General features: G+C 32.1%; 1 protein-coding gene across 2 annotated transcripts in view; it reads right to left on the bottom strand.

Annotated features, from left to right (window-relative positions):
• Positions 1-11852: 11852 nt before the first annotated feature.
• Positions 11853-20373, bottom strand: part of LOC101897671 (katanin p80 WD40 repeat-containing subunit B1) — a 77023-nt gene continuing 68502 nt past the window's right edge. For both annotated transcript variants that reach the window (XM_005178202.4, XM_005178203.4), the window contains one exon: positions 11853-19576. In XM_005178202.4, the coding sequence (XP_005178259.1) occupies positions 19342-19576 (235 nt within the window). In that variant the 3' untranslated portion in view covers positions 11853-19341. The remainder of the gene's footprint in view (positions 19577-20373) is intronic.

The following is a 20373-nucleotide window of genomic DNA, read 5'->3' as shown; positions in this document are numbered from 1 at the left end:
AGTTTTCTAAACAAACAGTAAACTACGAATTCCTTAAATATGTCACTTTTGCAAGTTTCAAACAATATTTGTGGCCAATGCAGTACCAATATAAAATCGTTGAACTTTGTACGATGCTTTCAGTGCAACCGCCAATTCCACTTCAGTCCTTGTTGCTCTCTATCAGAGAGTTCATATAAGAGTATGGGACAGCAGACGAAAGCAGATTGGAAATGTCATTTATGCAATCCAAGAGTGAAATCACCAAATAACGCGTATATTCTAATAAGCAGTAATGAAAATGAAACAAAACTCTCCGAGGAAAATACCAATCTACAACAATTGCAATCCAAACAACGTGAAAGAGATGATGATGAGAATAATGCAAGTAAACGATTTAAAAATACTGCGACACCAACTACTACACGAAACAATCATGAGATCATATCGCAGCAAAAAGACTCCGCTGAGTTAAAAGCAGGCATGCAAGACATTCAAAATTGCATAAAACAACTCTCTTTGAACATGAGTACATTGAACGCAAATATCTCCAACATACAACAACACATCGCTGAGATTAACAAAAACGTAACAACGATCACTAATCAAATCACCGAACTCCAAATGAGAGATAAAGAAAAAAGCGAACAAATATATGAACTCCAATTGAGAGACAAACAAAAAAACGAGCATATAAATGAACTCAGCACCAGAGTGAACAAATTGGAGCAGAGAGCGATAAACAAAAATATAGAAATAGGCAACGTGAGCGATGCAAACATGGAAATTACTGAGGTAATAAACATGATATGCGAAAGAGCGGGGGTAGAAATAAAAGAAAGAGAAATTGAGAGAGCCTACAAAATAAAAAGAAACAACAAAATCATCGTTGAATTCACCACAGTAACCAAAAGATGAGAGATTATGGATAAAATCAAGAACCACAGAGTGGAAATCGCACAATCAGATGGGTCGAGTAATTTTATATTCTTAAACGATGAGCTTACACCATACAACAGAAAACTTCTATGGATGGCAAAGACGAAAGCAAAGGAATCGGGATGGAAATTTATATGGGTGAAAAATGGAAATATATATGCTCGGAAAAACGAAAATTCACCATTAACAAACATCAATAACACAGCAGATTTGGAAAATATTATTTCATCAAATTAAAATAATTAGAATCAATAACATTTTTCTTATAAAAGACTCCCTGTGCGCAAACTCTATTCAAATATCAAATTATAACAAAATTTAAAAAACACTTTTTCAAATAAAAATAAAAAAAAATACTGAAGTTTAAAAAATAATTAAAACCTTTATTTCTCAAATAAAAAAACTGAAATTAAAAAAAATATATGAATTATACGGAGGAAACACTTGATATCTTCAACGACATACAAACGAAATATTTGGACTATGATATGTCAATAATACACCTAAACATTCGATCTTTAAGGAAAAACTTTTTGGCTTTTATAGCCAGTTTATCAAAAATTATACATCAAATAAAAATCATTATATTGTGCGAAACAAATATAACAGATGATGAAAATAGATTTTATAATATAAATGGCTTTAATGCAATATTTCAGAACAGACATGGCAGGGGTGGAGGCCTAGCTGTCTTCATCAGAAATGAATTACAATTTGACCAATTGGAAACTGAAATGTCATCAGCCGAAACAATGAAATTAATAATAAAACCAATAAACAACCAAGAAATCATCATCATAGCAATCTATAGACCACCAAACCAAAATATCAAAGTGTTCTTAAAGGAATTAGAAAATCTAATTGCCAATGTAAACAGAAAACAAAAATTAATTATGTCGGGTGACATTAATATTGACTTAATAAAGCGCAATCGTTTAGCAACAAATTATTTAAATATTCTATCTTCATATGGTTTACATTGCATGATCAATATGGCAACAAGAGAGGACAATACGGTCCAAACTCGAACATGTATTGACCATTTATTTTCAAGAATGGATAAAAATTTAATACATGGACATGCAGGCACAGTGAGATTACAAATATCAGATCATTTTGCAGTTTTCGGATTTTTAAATAATGAGAAAAAGGTTGAATCCAGAAAGGAACAAATAGAAGAATAACGTAAAATATACACAAATAAAGTCAACATTCAAATAATTAACACAAACTGGGAGGAAATATTAAACAAATCCAGTAACACCAGCGAGCTTTATAATAATATTTATAACACTTTCAACGAAATATTCAAAAAATCGGAAGTTAAAGAATCTAAGTTCAAAAAGAGAAATGAATTCCCTTGGCTTAATGAATACATTTTGAGATGCTGCAATATGAGAGACAATTTATATAAAAAATGGACTCGTAACAAAAACAACAAAACCAATGAAACCATATATAAGCGATTTAATAATAGGCTAAATAAAATTATAAAAAATGCAAAAAACATTTATTTTCATAAACAATTTATAGAAAACAGAAATAACATTAGAGAAACATGGAAATTGATAAACAAAATTACCGGGTCAAAATCTGAAAATAATAACGATACTCTACTAAAAAGCTTTAAAAATGAATCACTCTTGAACATCACCGAAAACTTCGCTAGAAACTTTCAATGTTCAATAATAACTCTAAACTTAAAAGTAGAAAAAATCTTTCAAAACTCAATGTTTACAGAATATGCAAGTGAACAAGAAATATATAATATACTATGTGCATTGAACCCAAGAAAAAGTCCTGGAATAGACAATATAAGGTCAATAGACCTAAAAAATAATGCAAACGTACTAACACCTATAATCACAAAACTTGTGAACGATAGCATTCATAACGCCATAATTCCTGATTGAATGAAGCAATCCCTAATCAAACCTATACACAAAAGTGGTAACAAATCAGACTACAATAACTACAGACCTATAGCAATTCTACCGGTAATAGAGAAAGTTTTAGAAGAAATAGTTGCGAGAAGACTAAACAGCTTTCTTAAAAAATATAAGGTAATTAACAAAGAACAATATGGTTTTCAAAAGGGTAAAAACATAAATCAGCTTCTAGGACTATTCGCTAATAACATCAACACGTCTTTGAGCCAAAATAAAAACTGCTTAGCTTTATTCATTGACTTTAGCAAAGCATTTGACACAATACCACACGAGAAACTATTAAACGTCCTAGAAAAAGTCGGTATACGAGGAAAAATCTTGAATTGGTTCGCCAATTACCTCACCTGCAGGTCTTTTTGCGTAAATATAGGAGACACAAAGAGCAGTATAATGCCGAGTGAATTTGGAGTTCCACAAGGATCTAAATTGGGCCCAATATTATATATCATATACGCAAATGAAATGATATTACAACTGAAATACAGCACAGCATACACATACGCCGACGACACAGCAATAATCGTCAGCAATAAGTCATTAAATGATGCTATATGTTCCCTTCAATATGACTTAAATAAAGTGACGAGATGGTGTCATGATAGCGGTCTAATCATAAATGCTAAAAAAACTAAAGTCATGCATATTAGACCGAGAACCGTACCTAAAACTACCTTTAGAATAACATTTCACAATACGGAATGTCTACATAAAAAAGATATAGTGTTCAATCAATCGCAGAACGAACACTGCGACTCTCATCTAGAAATAGTTGAAACTTATAAATATCTAGGCGTTCATCTAGATGATAATTTTAAATGGAAGTCTCATATTCACCATGTTCAAACAAAATGGAGGCAATCATCATACGCTCTATACCACCTCGGAAATTGCGCACCTTATTATGTTATTAAACAAGCATATTTTTCGTTAGTGGAATCTCATCTCAGACATGGGATTACTGCCTGGGGTAATGCAAAAATATGCAGTGTTCTGCAATCTGCACAGAACAAAATTGTCAAATCATTAAGCAAAAAACAACCAGCCAGCACACAAGACAGAACTAATAACAACAGGCCAACCACACAACTGTACGCAACTCAAAAAATTCTTAATATAAAGGATTTATATTCGATTTCAATCATAAAAGAATTCATGGAAGACGCAAACTTAGCGAAGAAACTAAACCATGAACAAAACACTAGACGCAGAATTGAAGGCCGATATATAGTCCCAGCATTTAAAAATGACTATGGAAAACATGCACTATCTGTTAGTCTGCCTACCATCTTAAATGAACTACCAAATGCGATAATGCAGGAATGCAATAAAAAAATTAGGATAAAATTACTCAAAAATCATTATTTAAATAAGTAATTAATAATTATAAGCAAAAATAAAATAATAATATTTGAAGTCTACAGCTAATTTTAGTCAATCAATGAAAATTGTAATCACTTCTTACTCCACATACAAGCCTACAATAGCTTCGTGGAACTATGTAAATAATGAATTGTAATAATTATTATATTATCAATAAAGAAAGAAACTTAAAAAAAAAAAAGTACAATAAAGACGTCGAATAATAATAAAAATATATTATATTTTAATGAATTAGTTTATTATTATTAATTATTCTTACAAAAAAATTGGTATGTCGACTGTTGGAACATGCCATACCGACAATTGGCAAGTGGTGCCGACTACTGGCTAAAAGCATTGTTTTAATAAAACTACAAATTTATGAAATTTAATAAAAAGTTATTAAAACTTTATTTATTTTTGCAAAAACTATACAAAATTTCGAATCTGAATAACTATATATGTAGAGTACCCTATATATGTAGAGTATCAAACTTCGAAATTTGCGCAGAATCCGGAAAGAGCTCAAAGATATCCGATATAATGCCAAATATCCGTACTTTTGTTTGAGGTCTATAAGCCTTTCTTTGTCATTTCTTGTATCTAAGTTGTCAGTTCTCATGTTCATATGATAGTAGGTACTTTAATCAAGTCACCTACTGACTACTTAAAATTCTCTTCAAATACCATATGGGTGTTACATTGAGTGATGGCTTAATAATTGCATAATTTGTCGTTAGATGAAAAGCCCCATTAACTTTCCGATGACTGAGATGATACACACACACGCAATTACACTTGCACTCGACCATACTCTTGGCTAACCCACAGAGAGATGGCATCACACAAGGCTTTTTGTCTCAACTGTCGCTGACACATTTCGTTGCCAACAAACGGCCGACACTTGACTCCAGCTTAAATCTCTAATTTGAAATGTTTACACAATTAGTCGGAAGCGGTGCTCAAACGGGTAAAGAACTTTCTTAGCCAACAAAACGAGAGAAAAACAACACCAAAAAATGTTCAAATTCTTCCGTTGCATACTGCTACTCACATCATTTGCCTATGCGATGGCTATAATTTTGGAAGACAAATCACCACCGCCCCAAATCATACGAATTCACACCCGAGGTGGTACGCCCTTCGATTCGGAACTACTGCTGCCCTTTTCAATTATACAAAAAATCCAAGAACAACAAAAATATCAACAGCTCTTCCACCCCAAATCCGGACCGATTCGCACAAAAATTCATTCGATCGTTTCGATACCCCAGCAGCAACAGCACGGCTGGAAATATTCAACAAGGAAACCACACTCCCGAAGAAGTCGCAACATTGTCTCATCTCTGATGACAGCATCATCAATGTCGTCGAAATTTGCAGCGAATTACAGAAGACGAAATAAAATGCATTTTGAACGTGATGGAGCGAACTCAAAGTCGTATCGTTTATACGACGATGATGGTGAATATTTGGTGAATTTAAATGACCTAACGCAGAAGCCGACAATAACGAATGTCACAACATCCTATAAAGGAGACGATGGGCCCAAATCGAGCAGAACGCCGAGAAAAATTGTCAAACATATTTGGATTAAATTGTAGTGGTTTAGTGTAATAAAAATGTGAAATGTTTCAAAATTTTCTATTCGTATTTTTTAACAAGAAAACTTTCTTATCCTTTGGTTTGCCGATAGAATATTTATACACAGTATGAGATAAAAAAAACTGCAACAAAGTCAAAGCCATAATTTTTTTTAAACTTTATTGAATTAAAAGCAAAAAATGTCGGAATAGCATCCAATTGTAGAATAGGTTTTGATTTGTTCGAATTGGCCACCTTTGGCAAGATTTATGGCCTATAAAACCGTCACACGCTGCCCGAATGTTGCTCTGCGTTATTTTGGCCCATTCCCGGCGAAGCGCTTGCTTGAGGTTATCGACACTTTGGTATTTTTTAGTGCCAACCTTGCTTTCCAAAATGCTCCAGACACAATAGTCCAACGGATTGATATCATGAGATTTTGGTGGCCATTGTGCGCTGGAAATGGGTGACGCGTGCTGAGTCCTATTGGACTGTCCAAGGTCTGCGGCCAAAATGTTTGCGTGCCCAAGGCTTTAATACACCCTCCAGAATATTTTCGCGGTAATATTTTGCATTTATTCTGATACCACTGTCGATTAATACGAGCGGCGACGAGTGGCCATCACCATGGCCGGCGCTTGAGTTCTGGTGGCCAACCGAAGGTGCACATTTTCAGCTGACCTCTTTGGCAAGTAAACACGATCATTTTGTTTGTTTATAAACTGCTGCACAACGAATGTTTTCTCATCGGAGAAAACCAAATTCGGCAGATCATTACTTTCGCCCAAGCGAAACAACTCTTTCTTTTCTTTCTGTTACGGTGTAAGTTCGTGCACTTTTTGGAATTTCAATGGCCTTACCCCAGCTCATTCTTTCAATATTTGCCGAATGGAAAACCATTTTCGGCCACTGCGACGCAGGTTTCGATCAAGTCGCTTCTTTACTTTTCGAACCATTTCTGCTGATGTTGATGTTTTCTTCCGTCCACTTCCTTGATGTCGGGCTGCGCTACCAGTATCAAGGTAACGAGCCAGTATCAAGGTACGCTTGTAAACAATATAATGAGCTGTCACTGAGAATCACAGGAATGTCACTCTCGGACGAGTTGCTTAGAAATGACAGCAGTCTGAAGTTTGTTGCATTTTTTTCACCTCACCCTGTATGGTAAGCGATAACCGTAAAATCGGATAAAGATATATATCGAAGCGATATAAAGATCTTAAACTGATCTCGATAAAATTTGGAGCAGTATCTGATGTCCGGTATCAAATATCATTGTAGTACGCATGTGAGAGATTTTAACACTAAATCGGTTGAAACATATATATGGAAGCTATTGCTTTATCAGAACCGATTTAAACTTTAAATTTGGAGCACTTGATTTTCGGATAAATTAAGTCGAAATTGCCAAAATTCAGTCCATTTAGACTGATATTTGCCATTTATATATGGGAGTTCTTTCGAAATCTGAACCGATCTTGACAATATTTTAAACATTTATTTCTGAGCTGTATATGATATCTGGTACCAAATATCATTCTTGTGGAGTGCATAATACGAAGGTGACTTAAACACCAAATCGGATGAAACATAACAGATATAGCTATATCTGAGCCATTTTCACCAAATTTGAAGTACTTGTTTCTAGAATGAATTCAGTCGCAACTGCCACGATTCAGTTCATATTCAGATGAAGATATATAAGGGAGCTATATATCTAAATTTGAATCGATTATCATCCAAGCCAAACAAGTATCGTTCGCAAAATTTCACCTCAATCGGATAATAAATGTGACCTGCATTTTATTCACAGAAATACATGGACAGACGGACGGACGGACTTACAGGCACAAACCGACTCAGAAAGTGATTCTATAAAGATCCTCAAAAGTAAGTATGGGTCTATCTCGCTTCCTTCTCCATGTCATGACAGATTTATATATATACCCTCTGTATTTTATCTTTTAGGTCCCATAAAGATTAGGCCTATTTATCTCATCTATACACTAGATCTAATGTTAATACAAATATTGCAATGTTTGAACTTTGGAGAGAACTGTGAAATAATTTCCCATTTTATAAGAGTTTTGATTACTAAAATTGTTGACCACTTGTGGAAGTGGTAGAAAAAGAATTGGATATTGGGATTGATTGGGATATTTGACTAAAATCGGAAAATCGGTATTCAGTAGCGTTTTATCAAGCTTAGACTAAAATGAGTTTCCATTCTAAAATTGTTTACGTTCTCAATGAAAATTATAAATACGATATTGTAGCTAAGGTCGGCCAAGAAGACTTCCTTTGACAAAAATTTGGCAATAAACTTACCAGTTCTGCACTGTTACTATTTATAAGGAATATATTGTCCCATTAAAAATTTTCATAGGACAAGGATTCTGGCCCCGATGTAAACCGTTCAGACACCTAAAATTGGATAGAACTGTTATCTGCGGGCTCTAGCACATCGTGGTCCATTCTCAATTCCATAAAACTTACAAAAAAATATGTGATTCGAGCAGAAATGAAGACAAACTTTCCAATGCCACAAAGGATATTGTGAAGGTTGCAACCAACATAGAGCAAATATACATTCACCTTTTCACGTAAACTGACCACAAATTAGCTCGACAAAAACTTTTGTTCGTGGTGAATGTCCATGCCGTTAAATCTACATAAAGAAGCACTAAAAACCATGGTACCGTGGCGTTCAACATTAGCTTTCCATTGATGCAAATTTTCACACAAATCTCCGTCAAGCGAACGTAACAACAAGGAAGCTGAGTCTTTTAAGCGGAGAAAGAAGAATAAAACACTTTTGGACTTACTGTAGCATTGAAATATTAAGATCTTAAGAACTTCAATTGATATTTTGACGGAGATTCACTTTCATGGTGTTGACTTCCTTCAATTTTAAAGCAAGGGATTCATTTGGCTTCAATTCTCCATAAAAATATTGTTTCATGTACCAGTCTTCCAATATCCCAACAGCTTTAATGATAATTGAAATTGGTTGCTGTCGTTCCATGAGGCATGTGTGTAATCCTCCAATTGATTTTTGAATTAAGTTTGGGTTGACTTTACAAAAATTATAAAACGACAAATTACGTTTATCAAAAATTCTTATTGAAAAAATTATTTTATATTTCATTGACAGGAAAATCAAGTCTGATTCGTTACAAGGAACATTTTAGTCATAGATCCGACTTAAATCAATGTCAATAAAGGTGGGGGTACATAAGCAGCTTGGCGTCATGACTAAGGATATTAATGTCAAATTATAACGGGAAACGACGGCAGGATTCGAGTGCGGCTTTGGCATACATTTATGAGCTGCTTATGTGTCCACACCTTGAGGCTATGTCCACTAGGGACTAAAGGAGTCCCTTTGTATATGACAAAAACCAAATAACACTAAATTTAGTACCATTTTGTACTGTTCGTACGAATAAAGGACGCACTTCCAAACCACCGCTAAATCTCAAACACTGATACCATCAGTAATCTAAATATTAATTTTCAGAATTTTTTCTCTATCCCTTCACGCAATACAAAACTAAGTACGGATCAGTGTTTTCCGTACAATTACAGGGCGAGATAAAAATAATGCAACCAACTTCAGACTGCTGTCATTTCTAAGCCACTCGTAAAAAATTATTTCATTGACAGCTCATTATATTGTTTACAAGCGTACAAAAGCATTTTGGTGAGAATTTCCACAAAAAAGTTTTTCGCGATGGAATTCATGCGTGATAGTGTGATTTCTTTATATTTGGCTGGACAACCACAAGTGGCTATCGTTAGAGCACTCCAAAATTTAAATGTGAAATAAATCTTTTGTGTCTCGCACCATCGCTCGTTACTGTGATACTGGTAGCGAAGCCCGACGTCAAGGGGGTGGACGGAAACAGCAACATCAACATTGGAAAAGTAAAGAAGCGACTTGATCGATCGAAACCCGCGTCGCAGTGGCCGAAAAATATCTCGTGAGCTGAACATATCGCAATATTCCATTCGGCAAATATTGAAATATGAGCTTGGGGTAAAGCTGTTGAAATTCCAAAAAGTGCAAGAACTTACACCGCAACAGAAAGAAAATAGACTCAAAAGAGCTAAAGAGTTACTTCGCTTGGCCGAAAGTGGTGAACTGCCGAATTAGGTTTTCTCCGATGAGAAAACATTCGTTGTCCAGCAGTTTGTAAACAAACAAAATTATCGTGTTTACTTACCAAAGAGGTCAGCTAAAATGTGCACCTTCGGTTGGCCACCAGAACTCAAGCGCCGGTCATGGTGATGGTATAAGCCGCCATAACAGCCGATGCTCGTGTTTATCGACCGTTGCATCAGAATAAATGCAAAATATTATCCCGAAAATATTCTAGAGGTTGTATTAAAGCCTTGGGCACGCAAACATTTTGCCCGCAGTCCTTGGACAATCCAACACGACTCAGCACCATAGAACTCAGCGGTTCCTCGCCTCTTTTTCAACGCACCAATAAGTTGGACTATTGTGTCTGGAGTATTTTGGAAAACAAGGTTGGCACTAAAAAATACCAGTGTCGACCACCTCAATCAAGCGCTTTGCTGGGAATGGGACAACATACAGCAGAGCAACATTCGGGCAGCGTGTGACGGTTTCATTGGCGATTTGAAGGCCATAATTCGTGCCAAAGGTGACCAATTCGAATAAATCTAAACTTATTCTAAAATTTGAAGCTATTTTCGACATTTTTTGCTTTCATTCACAAAAATTAAAAAAAAAAAAATGTAAAAATTTTGGCGTTTGACTTTGTTGCAGTTTTCTAATCTCACCCTGTATAGCACACATTTCCATATGTCCAGTATAGCACACATTTCCATATAGCACACATTTACATATGTCCAGGCTACACGTGAACAGTGACCCTAATGCATGTTTCAAATTTCAAGCACACATTTAACACAATTTAGTAATTTTCGTGTACATGTAGTACACATTTCCAAAACCATCTCTTTATTACGAACCCACTACTAACAGGGACCGTAATACAAAATTTCAAAATTCCAGCTTCATCCGTCTACCATAAACCAAACTGTTCCAAATTTAGTACCATTTACATATTTCCAAAACAACCTTCATATATCAATTTTCTTTTCAATCCGTCGGAAAAGTCAAAATTAGGTCCATTTGGGTTGTTATTAGCCATTATTTGCACATTAACCTGAAAACGGATTAAGGATATATAGGGTAGCTATATCCGAATCTGAACCAATAAAATTCGGCAAAGGTATTTTAGAGCTCCATAAGATATCTGGTACCAAATATCATTGTTGTCGAATGCATATTACGAATGTGAGGGACTTAAACACCAAATCGGATGAAAAATATACATGGAAGCTATAGGTGATATCTGATACCAAACTTCATTCTTGTGGGGTGCATATTACGAATTTGGGGGACTTAAACACCAAATGGGATGTATGGGAGCTATAACTATATCTGAACCGATTTTCTCCAAAATTGGTGAATTTGCTTCTAGAATGAATTTGGTCGGATGTACCAAAATTCAGGACTGATATTAGCCATTTTATGCACAATTAACCCGAAATCGGTTGAAGATATATGGGAGCTATATCTAAATCTGATCCGATTATTACGAATTTCAATAGGGTTCGCCCTTGGGCCAAACAAATGTTGTTTGGAAAATTTAATCTTAATCGGATAATAAATGCGACCTACATTTTGTTCACAAGAATGCATGGACTGACGGACGGGCGGACGGACTGACATGTATGAATCGACTCAGAAAGTGATTCTATGAAGATCCTCAAAATTAACTATGGGCCTATCTCGCTTTCTTTTCCATGTCACAAACAAATGGACAAAGACATAATACCCTTACCACTATGTGGTGTAGGGTATAAAAATTAATTTCTGATGATGACAATTAATTTGTGATGATGACAATCTTCCCGATGACTATTTTAACGGACGAGCATTCTCAATCCAAGCCAACCCCTCCCACAGGAATTTTACATTAAACAATTCCCAAATATATGCCACAATTTAAAATGTTTTCAAATGTTGTTTTGTTTATTTATTAAATAATTTCTTCTTCTTTTCCTTTGTCTTCATTAATTTTTAATGTTATGACGCGATATATAAAATTAATTGTTATTTGGACATAATTGTTATTATTAAAATTAACTTAAAAATAAATTTAAATTTTTTGTTTATTTATTTGTTTATGGGTTGGCGGTAAAGCTAAAAATCAACTAAAACTATTAAAAAAAACAAATACCTATATACGTATGTGTAACCATTATTGTGTTGTAGTATAAATTTACAAAATAAACGAATTGCAATTAAAAAAAGACTTAATAATAAAATAGTTAATAGCATTTATAATATAATTATAATTTATTATCTTTTTTAAGGATTTAAGTACTTTAAGAATCTAGTTTGTTTTGTAATAGTAGTTAGCATAAAATAGTGATGATGAAAATAGAAAAATAATTTGTTAAGAGATGAAATCGTATAGAAGAAAGGTGGATAGTTAGGTGATTGGTTGGTTTTTAACATTTTTCTTGTAATAATATTTGTAATGGTATTTAATTAAAATGCGTAAATACATATTTATTTTGTTGTAATACATAATAATGATTGATAATATATATAATGTGGTGTGTTTTGTGAGTTTGTGTATTTCATTGTTTAAGTGAAGTTATGATTATGACTAATTGCTTTTCCTTGGATTTTAAGATGTTAAAAAAAATGTTTTTAATTACAATGTAATTATAGTTAATGAGAGGATTAACGATGAGAGTTATAAATAACTTTGAGTATAGAGATAACACTGTGTAACAAATTTTATATCAATGGGGTCCATTCACATTGTTTTCCAGCATTAAAATAACTCACATCATTGAGAACGAATTTTAATTACAAATTGTAAGTGAAAAGAAAAAACATCCAGACCCAATCGCAGTGTTTTTTTTTTTTTCTTATCACCGGACGGTTGTCTAGCCTGGTGCCTGAATACCCAATAAAAGAAAGGATAAAAGGTCGTTAACAAAGTCAAACAAGGTACCTGTAATTAACACGAAGATACAATTCCGCCTACCAATTGTTCCAATATTCTATGGAACACAGGTTTACTAAATGAGTATGGTCAACTTTTGGTCTATCTATTGTTTATCAGATAAAAGACTATTTTCGATTTTTAAATAATTACAAAAAATAGATTTCAGTTTCAAAAGTGAGAATACATAAGTAGCTTGAATTCTTCGCATGGTATATTTTGTGACACCTCATAAAGGCTGCACTCGTATCCTGCCGTCGTATAATATATTAAATTAGTAAAAAATTAAAGCATACTTTTTGGCTGATATCGTTGTTAAAGAGTGCATATTACGGCTGTGGTGAACAAATATAACAAATCGGATGAACAATATATATGGGAGCTATAGCTATATCTAAGCTGATTTTCACCAAATTTGACATACTTGTTTCTAGGCTTTTTCTTTTCGGGCTATATGTTAATATATTTGGTGCTCAATTAACATGAAATCGGTTAGAAGTCATTCTCATATGATAGCTATTGCACAAATTGGACTAATGTGACTCATTTTCTGTGACAATGATTCTGGGTGTAAACAAAAGTCTCCGAAAATTTTGAAAGCTCTATACTTATTGTTGCGGAATATTTCTTACACTATAGAAGTCCCCTTGTATATGGTCAAAACTATATAAAGACCGCGTTTAATGAAAGTTATAATTAGTTACAAATTTGACCCGTTGTGGGTGTATTGGATGTACCGAATTTGAAAGTAGTCAGATGCTCATTTCGCTTTTTTCGTGCTCAATGGTTATTCCAAATTTTGACCCTTTGTGGGGGAGGTACTAGAAGGAATGGTCCGTTCAATTCGTTCTTCATACCAGGCCTTGTGTTAGTAGAAATATTGAAAAATATTGAAGAAAATCGGACTCTTAGTTAAAATTTTATAAACGTTATAATTATACAAAATTTTGACCCTTTGTGGGGGAGGTACCAGAAGGAGTGGTCCGATATTTACCGCCTTCACGCCAGATCTCTCCTAAGAAAAAGTGTTGGGATCTAAAAAATTTCAAAAGAATTGGATGCTCATTTCGCGTTTTACGAAATTCATGGATATTCAAAATTTTGACCCCTTGTGGGGGAGGTACCAGAAGGAGTTAACCGATACATATTGAATATAAAAATTTCTATTCTTCAGAGACTGGCAATGAAATTTTATTCTTAAATTGACACTTTTCCAAAAAAAAAAGAACTGAAGTATAAAGGATGATTTTGACTTAGATTGCAAATGTGTTAAATTAATAGTTGTAAAAGCAAATACATAAATTTCGAATGATTTTTTCTTAAAAACCATTAAACCTTACTCTGTAATTTATAGTGAATTTGTGTGTAGAGTATTTCTTCCTTTGACATTTTCTCCAAAGAATTAAGTGTAAAGGAAGATTTTGTATTTACAGCAAAGAAGCCAAACACATTGTTTTCATTTGTAGTACACCTATTTCTAATTTTCTTAAAAACTATTATACCTAGACATATAGTTTATTCTGAGATACATAGTGAAATTTTGTATAGAATATTACTTCTATTGACAACTTCTGCCGAAAATAATTTTTTAAGTTACTTTCAGGCATCAACTCGCCAAAAAGGTCAAAGATAACAAATTGACCAATGAAATTAGGAAAATTTGTCGTCTTTTGGGAATTTTGCTGCAAACATTTGCTTGATGCGCAATGGAAATATAGATTTCTTTTCATTGGTGACTTGTAGTGAAATTTGATGAAGAATATTTTTGTATTTAATGTCATTCTACCAAAATGATGCTTTGTAGGAGATTTTTGCTTAAACTCACATAAAGTACGGCTTTAACCCTAATATATATGTTTTTAATTTAAACGAATCCGTAAGATTTAGATAATAAGTAAGATTTAGACTTTTAATGTCTTCTGGGACCTATAGTAGAATCTTATGACGAATAATTTTGTAAAATATTTTGACTTGCTACGATCCCGTTTAAAGGGAGTTTTAACCATGTTTTGAAAAAAGTACAAAAAAGACCCTATTATTAACTCGCTCGAGTGTTACAATTTTCGACCAAAGTAATCCTCGTATTTTTATGTACAATATTGCCATAGACACTATATACCTAAAATCAGCGGATTCCAAGGAATCTTAGTCCAAAAATTTCCAAACATTTGGAAGAGTGGAAACTTGCTTCCTATGTTCAGGTTAGTTTGCGAAGTAATTTTCAAATTTCAATATGCCACTACACATGTGTTATTTTTTAGGTCTACTTTCATAATTTGCAGGATTTTAGCGAGTGATTGTAACCCCATGCACAATGTTTAACAGTGTTATCAAACACATATGTGTAAATATAAATTATTATGTCTATATATTAATATTATAGGATTATTGGATACAGGCGATGTTCTTTTGTTTCGTATTGAATAAATATTGCTTAACATTTGGTTTTTAATTTAACAATTTCGTTTCATGATTTTGTGGTTCTACTTTCTTTGAAGCGGAATTCAAATGATCATAATTACTTTTCTGTTTACCAATTAAAAATATATTTCAATAGTTTCCAATTAAAAATTTATATAACAAATGACTTGAAGCTCAACCATGTTTTCTCTGTAATTACGATCATTTTAATATCTGATATGTAGCAATTTGAGAGAACAGAAATCTATTTATATAAATGGATAATATTTATTTATGTATCATTTTTCTTTGAAGTGCAAAAATATTTGTTTTCTTATTATTTTTTTAAGACTTAAGACTTAATTGCTATAAGTGAAAATGGTTATTATTAATGCTTATATAAGTATGCAGATTATTAAAAATATTGTAATTTGTTTTGTAATATTTACAAACAGTTGAGTTACAAGTTGACAGGGCATTTCGTTTTCGTTCCTTGCTAATTGCTAAATTTCCATTCATCATTAAAATCATTACAACCAATATTCTTGCAATTTCATTGTCTTTCGTTTCCGTTTTGTAACAACAATTTAGAAATTTTTTCTTTTCCGGATAAAATCGTTTCCATTACTACAGTCTATTGTTTTGTTATTTGTTTTATTTTTTATTATTTTTCTCTTTCTATCACCTTTTTCTCCTTAAAATAACTACAATTCCTTTTTTCTTTTTGTTTCTATGACAATTTAAAAAACAAAAATTTAAAAAAATACAACTGAAAATTAAAAATAGCATTTTTTTGTATATTTCTTTGTAAAAGGCACATTTTGCAAAATTTTTTAATATACGAAAAAAAAATTATTGCTCATTTTGAATTCACAAAATAAAAGTTTGGAGGGCATTTCATTTTGTTTACTACATGTATGTGTGTGGGGATGATGATGATGTGGGGAATGATAAATAAAAATTTCGTTTTGTAGCATATAAAATATTTCGTTTCACTTTTTCCTTTAGTTTTCCTCATAACTTTCATAATGGAAGATCAGTTTGGCATTTTGTTAAATTATTAGTATGTTTATGAATAATAATTAATTTATTTGGCAGTTGAATATTATTTTTTAGAGGGGAGATATGGAAAAAAATTGAAATGGGGTTTAAATAACCGAAATCATTTCATTGGTGAACTTTTTCTATAGAAAAACTGTCATTGGTGAACTTTTTCTGTAGGAAAATGTTCATTGGTGAGTTTTTTCTATAGAAAAATATTCATTGGTGAAATTTTTCTATAGGAAAATTTTCATTGGTGAACTTTTCTATCGGAAAATGCTCATTGGTGAACTTTTTCTATAGGAAAATGTTCATTGGTTAACTTTTTCTATAGGAAAATGTTTATTGGTGAACTTTTTCTATAGGAAAATGTTCATTGGTGAACTTTTTCTATAAGAAAATGTTCATTGGTGAACTTTTTCTATAGGAAAATGTTTATTGGTGAACTTTTTCTATAGGAAAATGTTCATTGGTGAACTTTTTCTATAGGAAAATGTTCATTGGTGAACTTTTTCTATAGTAAAATGTTCATTGGTGAACTTTTTCTAAAGGAAAATGATCATTGGTGAACTTTTTCTATAGTAAAATGTTCATTGGTGAACTTTTTCTAAAGGAAAATGATCATTGGTGAACTTTTTCTAAAGGAAAATGATCATTGGTGAAATTTTTCTATAGAAAATAGTTCATTGATGAATTTTTTTAAAGAAAATATTTCATTGGTGAACTTTTTCTATAGAAAATAGTTCGTTGGTGAACTTTTTCTATAGAAAATAGTTCGTTGGTGAACTTTTTCTATAGAAAATAGTTCGTTGGTGAACCTTTTCTATAGAAAATAGTTCGTTGGTGAACTTTTTCTATAGAAAATAGTTCGTTGGTGAACTTTTTCTATAGGAAATAGTTCGTTGGTGAACTTTTTCTATAGAAAATAGTTCGTTGGTGAACTTTTTCTATAGGAAATAGTTCGTTGGTGAACTTTTTCTATAGAAAATAGTTCGTTGGTGAACTTTTTCTATAGGAAATAGTTCGTTGGTGAACTTTTTCTACAGGAAATAGTTCGTTGGTGAACTTTTTCTATAGGAAATAGTTCGTTGGTGAACTTTTTCTATAGGAAATAGTTCGTTGGTGAACTTTTTCTATAGAAAATAGTTCGTTGGTGAACTTTTTCTATAGAAAATAGTTCGTTGGTGAACTTTTTCTATAGAAAATAGTTCATTGGTGAACTTTTTCTATAGAAAATAGTTCATTGGTGAACTTTTTCTATAGAAAATAGTTCATTGGTGAACTTTTTCTATAGAAAATAGTTCATTGGTGAACTTTTCCTATAGAAAATAGTTCATTGGTGAACTTTTTCTATAGAAAATAGTTCATTGGTGAACTTTTTCTATAGAAAATAGTTCATTGGTGAACTTTTTCTATAGAAAATAGTTCATTGGTGAACTTTTTCTATAGAAAACAGTTCATTGGTGAACTTTTTCTATAGAAAATAGTTCATTGGTGAACTTTTTCTATAGAAAATAGTTCATTGGTGAACTTTTTCTATAGAAAATAGTTCATTGGTGAACTTTTTTCCGTATAGAAAAAATGATGTTCACTGCTGAACTTTTTTCCGTATAGCAAAATGATGTTCACTGCTGACCTTTTTTCCGTATAGAAAAAATGTTCACTGCTGAACTTTTTTCCGTATAGAAAAATGATGTTCACTGCTGAACTTTTTTCGTATAGAAGAAATGTTCACTGCTGAACTTTTTTCCGTATTGAAAAAATGTTCACTGCTGAACTTTTTTCCGTATTGAAAAAAATGTTCACTGCTGAACTTTTTCCGTATAGAAAAATGTTCAATACTGAACTTTTTCTGTATAGAAATATGTTCATTGGTGACATTTTTCTTTAGAAAAATTTACATTGTTGAAATTTTTCTTTAAAAAAAGTTTAAATAATGAACATTTTCGTATAGAAAAATATAATTTTCGTTGCTGATAATTGACATCGAAGGTTTTTGGAGGGTTTGCAAATAACCAACAGATAGAAAACAGAAAACTACACAAAATTTTGTTAATATTCATTAAAATATATTGACGGATATAAGATAAGATCTAATTTCCAAGTATTACAAATATTAAATCTCAAATACAAATATAGTACATAATGCTTAAAAAAAATCAATTACATTAATATTCAACTTATGTTAGTATCCGATACAGTAGTGTGGTTTATTAATTTAGGATATTAATACATAGCGACATTAAAATTCACTTAAATAATTGGACATTAAAACATAAAACTAAAAACTGATTTTAAATCTATTATTTTGTTAAACTAAATTAAATAAAACTAAGAAATAAAAACAAAATCTACAAGTAGGTAATTAGTTGGTTTGGTGCTAACTAAATCTGTTCAGTTAATAGGCATTTACAAACGACTATTATTGTTGCTAGTTTAAGAAAAAAATGTTTGTTTTATATGATGATTCATAAAACATTTTCAAATATGCGTGTGAAGTTCAGTTGTGAAAATAAGAAAAGTGTGTAAATAAAGGGTAAACTGTATAGAAAAGTAAAGCACAGCAAAACAGAAAATTTTGGCTGCCTGCAGCTACTCAATTTGATGTGGAAAAAAATTTAGATTATGTGTTGAGAACTTGACTTGAAATGATAAAGGTGTTTGTGTTTGTTGAATTTGTATATATTGAGTAATGGACATTTGAATAATAATAAATTAACAAAAAATATATATAATACTAAAATATATAAAAAATAATAAATATTGACCATAAAGAAACATATTTTAAAGCCAAACAGTTTTGAGGGGACGTGGAAGGGTTACAGAGTTAATAACTACAAATTTAATCTAATAAATTAAGGAAAATGATAATGATAATACGAAATACATATAACATAAGATATGATCATTTAAACAAAAAAATACATATGCGTTAGTGTTTGTTTGTTTTGGAGGCATTTTCTTTGCGTTTCTGTGCTGTGCATTGTGTCTGTCCACTAGGAACGACGATGACCGCCGTTTGTTCCTTTCTTTTAAATATTAACAATCATATTCTGTAGCTGTGTTAGTGTGCTGCCAAAATGATTCGTTTCGGGCAGATTGCGTATTTGCAATAGCCATCGCTGACATTCCAAACATTTTCGATGGCGCTCCTCTCGACTGACATCCACACCCAGACCATTGACCCATGGATCTAGGTTATCCTGAATAATTGGCAAGAAATTTGATAATATAACACGTAGTGTATCACAAGCCCGTGTGTAGTGACTGAAAAATACAGAACAAAGAAAAACATAAAATGCATTAACAAATAATCCCCAAAAATAAAATCAAAACTTTTTCCTTTTATTTTAAAAATTTGTTTTAAATTTCTTTTATGCAGAAAAATGTCATCGACGAACTTTTTTCTATGGAAAAAGTTTACCAGTGAAAATTTTCCTTTGGAATAAGTTCACCATTGAACATTTTTTATAACAGAATAAGTTGAACATTTTCCTAAACAGAAAAAGTTCACCAGTTCGAAAATGACTGGTTTTCTATAGAAAAAGTTCTCCAATAACCGTTTTGCTATTTTTCCCTTGGAAAAAGTTTACCAATAAAAATTTCACCTTTGAAAAAAGTTCACCAATGAAAAATTTTCTTTGAAAAAAGTTCACCAATGAAAATTGTCTTTTGGAAAAAGTTCACCAATGAAAAATTCCTTTAGAAAAAGTTCATCAATGAACATTTTCCTTTGGAAAAAGTTCACCAATGAAAGTTTTCCTTTGAAAAAGTTCACCAATGAACATTTTTCTATACAAAAAAAAAGTTCACCAGTGTACAGTTCAAAAATGACCGGTTTTGCTATTTTTCTCTTGGAAAAAGTTTACCAATAAAAATTTCCCTTTGGAAAAAGTTTACCAATGAAAATTGCCTTTTGGAAAAAGTTCACCAATGAAAATTTCCTTTAGAAAAAGTTCATCAATGAACATTTTCCTTTGGAAAAAGTTCACTTATGAAAGTTTCCCTTTGAAAAAGTTTACCAATGAACATTTTTCTATACAAAAAAAGTTCACCAATGAACA

This window comes from Musca domestica, unplaced genomic scaffold (genome assembly GCF_030504385.1).
Source record: "Musca domestica strain aabys unplaced genomic scaffold, Musca_domestica.polishedcontigs.V.1.1 22, whole genome shotgun sequence".
In the NCBI taxonomy this organism is placed as follows: Eukaryota; Metazoa; Arthropoda; class Insecta; order Diptera; family Muscidae; genus Musca; species Musca domestica.
Note: the sequence above shows the minus strand (reverse complement) of the source record. Positions and strands in the feature narration are given on the sequence as shown.